The sequence below is a fragment of the Octodon degus genome, unplaced genomic scaffold, assembly GCF_000260255.1.
Source record: "Octodon degus isolate 3935 unplaced genomic scaffold, OctDeg1.0 scaffold00261, whole genome shotgun sequence".
In the NCBI taxonomy this organism is placed as follows: Eukaryota; Metazoa; Chordata; class Mammalia; order Rodentia; family Octodontidae; genus Octodon; species Octodon degus.
In genome coordinates, this window is record NW_004524837.1 from 1884121 (window position 1) to 1894294 (window position 10174).

The following is a 10174-nucleotide window of genomic DNA, read 5'->3' on the forward strand; positions in this document are numbered from 1 at the left end:
GCTCTGTCCCGCCCACACCCATGTCCACCATTCCCTTCTACGTCACACCGCCACCGCCATGGATCTTGCTTCGGTGTGCAGAAGTCAGGCTGTGTGAGGCCCCCAACTGGGTCTCTTTTTCAAGATTAATTTAACTGTTTGAAATTCCTTGAATTTCTTTCTTTCTTTTTCCCCCCCTTGTATTTCTATGTATTTTTTAGAACTAATTGGTCAATATCTATATAAAAAACTGCTATAATTTTGATTTTTTTCACCTTGTACCTATAGATCAATTTGGGGAGAATTAACATCTGAATATCAAATCATTTAACCCTCAGCATTGTATCTCTCTCCCTAAATGTAGGTCTCATTTAGTTTCTTTTTAAAAGCATTAAAAAAATCATTTATTTATTTATTTATTTATTTGGTACAGGGTCTCACTATGTAGTTTGACTCACAGTGAACCTCCTGTCTCAGCTTCCCCACTGCAGGGATTTTGCCTCTTGTCTCAGCCTCCCCAGTGCTGGGATTACAGGCATATGCCACCACACCTGGTTTTGGTTGCCTGCATGGCATGCCCCGGGTAGGACCAGCACAGCATGCAGTACCGGGCATCAAGCCGGGGTCCTTGAGCTTACCAGGCAAGGGTTTAGGCTGCCAAGCTATCCTCCAGTCCTCACTTAGTTTCTTTCAATGATGTTTTCTAGTTTGCAGCACATGAATCTTATTTAAATGTTCTTGGGTGTATCCATTTAAAAAGCATTCCATGTTCTTGGAAGCCGTCCTGTCTGTGTGTCTGTCTGACTACATATCATCTACATATATTTTAAACCTAAATTGTGTTGCTAGAGAATAGAATTATAACCAATTTATTCATATGATAATGTCTAATCAGATTTTAATTGCCATCAGTGCATTTCTCAGTTTATGTATTCACATTTTTTCTGTAGAAGCCTTATTTTAGTCTTTTTATACCTCTCATTACTTTTTCACCACGTTTATGCTTTGCTCAAGGTTTTAAAATGTGTGCACTATACTTATAGTGGCTATTCAAAACCTTTTCTGTTAATTATATTGTCTCTGTCAGTCCTCTGTTTCTGTAGTTATGGGCCATAGTTTCCCATTTCTACCAATGTTCAGAAATTTCTGGTTGTTTGATTTCTTTATTTTATCTTTAAAAAGTTTTCATTTTGTTTGTTTTGCTGTTTGAGACACGGACACACGAGGTAGTCTAGGCTGCTCTTGAGCTCACTATGTAACCTAGGCCAGCCTCAAGCTTGGGACAACACTGTCTCTGCCTCTAATGCTGGGATTATAGGCATGCACCATGACACCCAGCTGGTTGCCTGATATGAATTTTAAATTTATGTAAATTTCCCTTATATGAATTTATTTCTTTACATGCTTTTGGGCTTGTTGGCAAACACGTTATATTCCTGGAATCAGGTGAATCTCTTGAGATTTTCTTACAAGCGCCTACTCCGCTCAGAGCACGTTCAGGGTAGAGCTGTGTCAGTCCACACGCCTGTGGTGCATCTTCTCAGAACGCTGTCCTGCCCTCTGTGAGGGACAGCACTGCTACTCATGCTGCGGGGGGACAGCTGGTGCGGCCTGGGGAGCTGGAGCCTCTGCCCACTCCTTTCTGGAGTTCTTCCTCCAGCCTCGACTCACTTCCTCTGGTGGAAAAGCCTCTGCTGTTCTAACTTCTTGCCCACGCCTCCTTCCCTGCCTTTGCTCAGGAAGGCTGCATGCTCCTGGAGGCCCCCAGCCCACTCTGCAGTGTGTCAGGACTTCAGAGCTCATCCTCGCTCTCGTCCTTTGTTCTCCAGGCCTGAAGCACCCATTGCATGAGCTCTGACAGCAGGCACTGCACCTTGACTGGTGCGAGGTGGAAGGGCACAGTGGGGCCTCGCAGGCCCACACTGCCTGCATGCTGTGTGCTTGTAGTTGTGCTTCGATGCCAAGTTTCATCTGATAATCTTGCTGATGCAACTGTCTCCTCTGTGCTCTGCTTCTGCATGCTCTAAAGCATTCAAACTGTCACCTACAGGCACCTGCAAAGTGCTGAGGTGACTCTATTCCTCCTTCCAGTCATGCCCAAGGCAGAGGCCAAAAGGCAGCAAAAACCCATCTCTGATGTGTGACTGTAGGTATCCATGAAGAAATGGGCTTGGTAAACACAAGACGAGAACCAGTAGCTATAAGAAACATGCTCAGAATGTCTCTCAGGGTGAGCTCGTGCTATGCGGACTTCCTCCCTGAGTGTGGGTACACAACTGGTGGGGCAGTATGGTGGTGCCGCAGCTGTCCCTGAGGCTGTGCTTCCACTCTCACTCCTTCTCGCCTCCCCAGGCGCCCTCAGCAAGAGCCAGGCCTAATGAGTGGCTGGAAAGCAACTTAACACAGTGGTAAACAGTTACAGGAATGGATTTTACTGGAAGGAAGGGGCAAGCAGGAAGATGAGCAGCAAAACCAGCAGTGGTTAGAGTAGTAAAAAGATCTATATCCTATTTGACTTGTTGGGATTTCTTTCCTTCCTTCCTTCCTTCCTTCCTTCCTTCCTTCCTTCCTTCCTTCCTTTTCTCGGAAAAGGACAGGACCAAGACATGGAGGTAGGATTAAAGAAGAGGAGAAGGGGATAAAAAAGGAAATAAGGTATTCTACCTACATTTGCTAACTTTCACAATGAATGCAATCATTATATATTGCAAAGATGTACTAATAAAAATGAGGGGATTGGTAGATTTCAAAATCTTTCCCATCCAGGTCCTCTTCGTCTTGTAGCTGCACTCTATACATGGCCTCAGTCCCGCTGGCATCCTTAGCATGTTACATGCCTTTAAAGACTGAGTAAACATCTAGTTGGTTCCTCCAGCCTGATGGTGCTCCTGTCTCACAAATCCTCCCTGTTCTCCCTCTGGGCTCCTCCGCTTGGGCTATGGTTGATATCATCACTGGGGGATCATTTCCTCACAGGCCATCTGCCCACTGGGGCCCCAGGGAAGTACCTCCTCCTCCTCACCCCAGCTTTCCTATCGACCAGCCTCAGCCTCCTTTCCTGCCCCCAGGTCACTGCCTGTGTCAACGCACAGCACATCAACACTTGTCGACTGGTATTGTTAGGCCTGTTAAGAAATATCCCGTACCTGCCCACTCAGTCCAAGCCAAGGGACTTCTGGCATCTTGACTAAGAGCTCACATTCAAACCTTAAGCAACTCACTTGAGCATAAGAGTGAAAAATCACTATGTCCAGAACTATAAATCTGAAATCCTGTACACATCCATATTTCTCTAGATTTTGTTCAGTAGAATTCCATTATATGTAATTAAATGGAAGTTTGTATGAAGATTTTTCACTGGTCAAAACCCGAGGTTTTTCTGGGTATGGCCCTTCTGTTGAACCATAGGTCAAAGATTGGTGGAAGCCCAGCGCACGGCCAACCACACACTGTCAGTCCTACTCACTCGTGCAGGGTGGATAGCTGCCTCCGCACTGCCAAGGTAGACTGACGCTGTTGTGACAGATATCATGGGCCCACCCAGCCTGCAGGCTGGAGCCTGTCCTGAGTAGGTACTGCTATGTTAGAGCGCGGGTTCTTCACCACGCTCCGCTGGGATAGAGTGCTGCATCTCACTTGCCGGCTCTGCCAATCTCAGTGCATTTGTTTTCCTTCCCTAGCTAACGCCCCCTCTACTGGCACTGCTGCTGGTGAGCTGGCCCCAGGAACCAGCGACTCCCTTTCTCTGCCAAGCCTGCATCTTCAGCTCAGAGCAAGGATCACCATGGGTGCTGAGGTGAGACCACTTTCTTCCTTGCAGGAAGTATAATTTCAGTTAATGGTGGCTCCGTGGATATTACACGACCGCTAACTCCATTTTTTTATTTCCCAGCTACCAATGAATTCCAGCAATAGCGAGTATTCCATGGATTACACTGAGTCAGTGAGTGGCATGTACTATACACCTGAGGAGAGTGACTTACTGTGCTTCCAGGAGGAGGTCAGGCAGTTCTCCAGGAAGTTTGTGCCGATCGCATACTCTCTGATCTGTGTCTTTGGCCTCCTGGGTAATATTCTTGTGGTGATCACTTTTGCCTTTTATAAAAAGGCCAGGTCTATGACGGACGTTTACCTCTTGAATATGGCCATTGCAGATATACTTTTTGTCCTCACCCTGCCATTCTGGGCAGTGACTCATGCCACCAGAGAGTGGACTTTCAGCAATGCTTTGTGCAAGCTGATGAAAGGCATCTATGCTGTCAACTTCAACTGTGGTATGCTGCTCTTGGCCTGTATCAGCGTGGACCGGTACATTGCCATTGTACAGGCAACCAAATCTTTCTGGTTTCGATCCAGGACTCTGGCACACAGCAGAATAATCTGCCTTGTGGTGTGGGTGTTGTCGCTGGTCATCTCCAGCCCAACATTTGTCTTCAACCAGAAATATAATATGCAAGACAGCAATGTCTATGTCTGTGAGCCCAAGTATGGCCAAGAATCAGACCCTATCATGTGGAAGCTGCTGGTGCTGGTGCTGCAGCTGCTGTTCGGATTCTTTGTCCCGCTGGTGTTAATGGTGTTCTGCTACATGTTCATTGTCAAGACCTTAGTGCAGGCTCAGAATTCTAAAAGGCACAGAGCCATCCGTGTGGTGATCGCGGTGGTCCTTGTCTTCTTGGCTTGCCAGATTCCTCATAACACAATGCTTCTGATGACTGCTGCAAACCTGGGCAGAGTGAACCGATCTTGTGCCAATGAAAAGCTCATGGGATACATCAAAAATGTCACGGAAGTCCTGGCCTTCCTCCACTGCTGCCTGAACCCTGTGCTCTACGCATTTATTGGTCAGAGGTTCAGGAACTACTTCCTGAAGATAATGAAGGACATGTGGTGTGTGAGAAGAAAGCACAAGGTGCTGAGCCTCCCGTGTGCCAGGGTGAACTCAGAAGCCTTTGTTTCCAGGCAGACCACTGAGATCATAGGCAATGACAATGCATCATCTTTCACTATGTGATGAAGACGAGCAGGCTAAATGTCCTGAGAGGCTTTGTGAAACTTATTAATTGAAGAGTAAGATCCACACATATGCACACGGACACATAGACCTCCATGGCCAAATATGCAAATGTGGAAATTGGACCAAATGAGGAAGCGTCTCTCTCTCTCAGATCAGGGACTTCCTGTGCTCAGCCATGAAAATCTCCGCAGTGGGTGGTGGGAGGTGGGAGGTGGGTGGGTTCTGAAAGCAGTTTTCCACAAATCTGCTTGAGAAGAAACAGTGGTTCTAGAGCCTCACAGGGCTGCCTTCCCCAAAGCAGGTTGTGGGAAATGTTAAATTGAAACTAATATTTATGTGTATGAGAGAGTTTAGAAACATTTGTGATGCAGTCATAGACTACAAATCTCTTGGTTATAGGAGAAAACTTTTTTTTTTTTTTTTTTTTAATGGTGCCAGGGATGGAACTCAGGACCTTGCGCTTGCCGAACAGGAGCTTATGCCGCTGAGCTATATCCCCAGCCCCAAGAAGACACATTTTTTTAAAAATACCCAGAAGCCCTCTTGTAACTCATTTTAGGGAAATTCTTAAACATTTTGCTATCGAGTGTTTCCTGCTGGTGACGGTAAGCAGCGGTAATTGCCATTTCACTTCCTTCTGGTGCACTCAGCAAGCACTGGGTTGTTGGGGGGCAGAGACAGAGAAGTTTCAATGGCCTCCAGTTGGAAAAGCAAGCAGGGCACAAGTGTCAGTGACACCTGTCCCCAGGGGTGGCCTGCTGGCTCTTGTCCCCCTGTGATTAGACTTTCCTGTAACTGCCCTGAGGCAGACTCTGCTGTGGTCCTGTTGCTCGCTGGCTTCCCAACCCTGGTGGAGCTCTTAGCCACAGGAGGGGTCAGGAGATGTTCTTTCAGTATGTCATAATGAAACTGGAGCTTATTATGCAGTTTGAAGGGCTATATATTTTTAAATAGAGTAATTTATTGAGAAGCTGAAGGAAACGTTACTGAGACAATGCAGAAAGTACTTTTTACTGTTTCGGTGCTGGGCTTAAAGAAGGATGTGTGGCAGATGAGTCTGTATATAAAGAATTAAGGACTAGCTGGTGTGCAGCCAGAAACACAGCAACCTCCATGATGGACTTTAATGTGAGTTTGCCCCAAATCTGAGGCTAGCAGTGGAATCCAATTAAACAATTCTCATCAACTTTGCAAGTGCTTAGAATTCTAGTTTTTAAAGTGCTATCGTGTACAAATATATGAATATAAGTGTAAAATATCAACTGCATTACAAAAATACAAACATGCATTAGAAAAGTACTGACATGGATTAGAAAAATACTGACATGTTTAATTCTGACAAAAGTGGTATCTGAAACTTGACAGGGTTCTTGTAAGCTTTACCTCTCTGTGAAATGCAGAATGATGTCTTCAGATACAAAGTTTATGTTTTAAAGCATTACTTGGCTTTGCAAAATAAAATGGCGTGCTTACATGAAGCAGGGCTCGTCTCCTAGCTTCAGGGTTGAGCCAGAGGAGCCCACTGCCCGGCCAGTGTGGTACTTGGGGTGGCTCGTGCCCATCAAATGTGTTAATGTTCAGTTCCACAAATCAAAGCAGAGGGTTCAATCAAGGCCCTGATGGCAGGTTCTGCAAAGATAATGCTCCGGGCATCTAAGTCAGGTAAAATGTTACAGGCTCTCAGATAGTGCTAGGCGCCCAAAGGAGCTGGTGCAGAGGACGAGACAGCTTACAACCATGAGAGACAGACACCTCCCCGTGGGCCAGACCTCAAGATGCAAGATAAAACAAACGCACCCACATACTTCCCAAGGATAAACACTGGGGCTGATAATCTAAATAAGTCTCTCTCACCTTGAGAAAGCCAAGGAGAGCCACTAGCCCAACCCCCTACAAGGAAAGCCTGCATTCTGAATTCGTGTATGTTGCTACATAACTTGCTTTTCCATTCGATCCTGATTTGATCCATCTTACCTGAGCATTTAGACACATAAGCTTATTGGTTGATCATAGTTTTGTCCCACCTCATGTCCACCTTGAGATTTCCCATTTTTCCTACTTTGGACCCACTTCGATTCATGGATTTGCTCTATAGAAACCCTTAGGGAAGGCAAGGCTCCTGGCAATTCACTTGGGACCTCTTCTGTCTCTTTTGGACAGAATCTTCCTTTCTCCTAACAAATATATTCAGCTCCTAACCTCCCTGGTTCCAAAGACTCATTCTTCAATTTTAGAGGACATAAGCTTGCACCAGACACCTAGCAGGTTGGGAGCGTTCTTGCTCCTCTCTGACAGCAGGCTCAGCAAAGCCTTGCCTGTTTGGCTTGATGGGAGTAAGCTCTTCTGTGTAGATGTGATTTCCACATAAATGAAGCCAGCTTCTTTAAACAATATCCATTAAGCCCTGTGGATAGAGTTACAAGCATGTTTCTTAAGTGTACCACACACTGTACCTCTTAAGCCAGCAGGTTTTCCTTTCTGTCTCTAGCCTCTGAGTTGGCTTAGGGCAGCCCCCTCATGCTCAGGTGCTGTGATTGCTGAGGTGGACGGGGTGCACTGCAACCACTTGGAGTGGCTCTTGGTGGCTCTCTAATGAGCCTCATGCCTTTCCTGCAGGCTGCAGAGCAGCTCCTCCCTGTCAGGCTCTGTGGCCTCGTCTGTCTGCACTTCAGTGTCTGCCTCAGGACCCTGTCTCCTGCAATAGTGGTATTTGGGTCCTCAGCGCCCTGCATCTTGCAGGAATTTGGGTTACTTGGGGATTTGTTCAAAATTTGAGGATACACATTTAAGATTTGTATGTTTCACTGTGTATATTTTTCATTAAAATATAGAAATAAAAAGAATCACATAGTCTATGTGAATACAAATACGCGCTTACAGTATGCTAGCATGATAGCTCTTCAGAGGCACCGTCGTACGTACCATGGACTGGGTGTTTAAACGGCAGACAGCTGTTTCCCACAGTCCTGGAGGCTGGGGGTGCAAGGGCAGAGTGTCCAGGGCAGGGCTTTCCTGAGGTCTGCAGATGGCACCTCCTGTATGAGTCTCCACATGACCTTTTCTCTGGGAGCATGACTTCTTATGAGGACACCAATCATATTGGGGCTCGGTGTAGTCCTTTCTGAGATATGGAAGGATGGCGTTAACCTGAGAATCTGGAGGAGACAAATCGGCTTGCGCAGATGATCTTCTGCAAACAGAGCAACTTTGCATATAAAGGTTAATTGTAAGTGTGGAAGAATTTATTTCTATATAATAGCTATTAGTTGCCTCCTTTCTTACAGGTTGCACTCTGAGTATTTATCCCATTCAGTTTCTTAGATGCATGTGCCCCCCAAAGCGGTGACAAAGGATGGGGGTCCCTCAGGAGACCTCTTCAAGCCCATAGGCCTGAAGCCTGACTCCCACCACCTTCTCTAAGGTCTCCAAGCTCCGACTCCTACACCAGCTCTTCCCTGCCTAGACAGCATGGTTCCTGGACTCTTGGCCACTCCTCTCACCATGTTTCCTGAAGGGCCAGAATTCCCCAGCCCTGGGTTGCTTTCATCTCCAGTGTGGAGACGTTCCTTTCCTTCCACGGCAGCAGATAGCAGGTGAGACGGCGCTGTGTGGCCAGGACCCTCCCTGCCCACCCCTCTATATGAAATGGGCACTCTCAGCATGTGTTGATGTCCACCATCCTAACCCAGTCTCTGGTGCAGCCTGTGCCCCTTTGTGACTCCATGAAGAGTGATGGCAACCTGGATCTGCGTGTCCACAGGGTTGAGGGCTGGGGTGGGGTGGGAGGCAGGCTCTGGTGGATTCTGCCTTCCACTGCCTGTCTGCGAGGACTCAGGTCTTTGTGCTCAGGGATCCGCCAGGTAGCGGAGCTGTGCAGGTGGGGATGAGCACGGCCCTCGCGGGCATGGTTGTGGAGCCCAGAGAGGTTCCTCATCTCTGACTCTAGCATGCATCCTAACATAGTTCTCCTGGGCTGCACTAGGGAAACCCAAGCAAGGGCTAACGACGGCAGGACGCTGATGTTTTTAACCTGTCGGTGTGTTTCTCCAGCTAGAGTCCTACAGTCCACCGAGAACACTGGCAGAGTCCTACTGCCCCACCTGCAGGCCTTCCTCGTGGCTCACACGGACCGCAGCAGCTCCCTGCCCCTTTCCATTCTAGTCCCTGGGAAGGGAGTCAGTCTTTTCTTCCTAAAGGCAAAACCTGAATGTGGTCGAAATCACTGTGCTCCACGGCAACTGGCCTTAACTTAGTCTTGTGATTAGAGCTGGAGGTCAGAGCCTGGGTAAGGGCGCGGGGGCCTGTCTCCGCACAATAGTCACAGAGTAACCGTCACGCTGTGTAAGATGGGGTGAGGACGCTGAGGAAACATTTGAGGGAAGGCAGGACCCCACTTGCTGCTCTCGGGGGGGGGGGGGGGGCAGAGGCGAGCTTCTCTGAGGATCCAGGGGACAGAGCCCGCTGCAGGCTGCCCATCACGCCCTGCCTCCACCGCCCTTGCCGCACATAGGAAGCTCCTTCTTCCTTGATGCCTCTCTAAGCACAAGCAAGCCAGCAATATGCCTGGGACATCTGAACAAGAAAACCTGGTTTTTGTTTTTTGAAAAAAGATTTTCAAAAAAACTTTTTTTTGAAAAATGTACCGGACTCCTGGATTTAAGATGACCTTTTTGTGCCGGTTTCCGACCCCTGCAGTGCCGCAGATGAGCAGGCCCAGTCCCGGGGAAGATGTAGCCTAAGGAGACCCTTTCCGGTTCCGCCCAAGGGCGGCCTCGCCTCTGCCAACAGCACGCTGCTGCCCTCTGGTGGCAGGAGCTAACTTCGCAGAGCTACTTGAGGTCTTTCTCAGTGGGCAAATTTAAGCGCTTATTTGGATAAACAAATATATTACATTTATAGAGGGGCCAGGGGGATAACTCAGTAGAATAGGAGCTTGTCTGGCAAGTGCAAGGGCCTGAGTTCAATCCCTGGTTCTGCAAAAAAACAAAACAAAAAACCCCAACCCTGTATAGATTGAATAGCCGAAGCAGTTTTAGGATGAAAACCCTCTCACCTCCCCCATGGCAAGGATCTCCTACCCCAGCAAGAACTGTAATCATCTTCACGCTCAGCATTCCACAATCCAGGCCATCGTCTGCACCAAGCTGGCCTTCTGCATGTAACGGGACACACTGCCCC

General features: G+C 47.7%; 1 protein-coding gene and 1 long non-coding RNA gene across 2 annotated transcripts; one reads left to right on the forward strand and one right to left on the reverse strand.

The window, feature by feature from the left end:
• The first annotated feature begins 3707 nt into the window (after positions 1 to 3707).
• Ccr6 (C-C motif chemokine receptor 6) lies at positions 3708 to 5156 on the forward strand. Its single transcript, XM_004648885.3, has 2 exons — positions 3708 to 3775; positions 3872 to 5156. The coding sequence occupies exons 1-2, from the start codon at positions 3764 to 3766 to the stop codon at positions 4991 to 4993; spliced, it is 1134 nt and encodes a 377-aa protein (XP_004648942.3). The 5' UTR covers positions 3708 to 3763; the 3' UTR covers positions 4994 to 5156.
• A 359-nt stretch (positions 5157 to 5515) lies between these two features.
• Positions 5516 to 9705, reverse strand: LOC111814048. Its single transcript, XR_002819124.1, has 3 exons — positions 9640 to 9705; positions 7875 to 8183; positions 5516 to 5692 (listed from the first exon to the last, which is right to left on the reverse strand). It is a non-coding gene; the product is annotated as an uncharacterized LOC111814048 (long non-coding RNA).
• Positions 9706 to 10174: the final 469 nt, after the last annotated feature.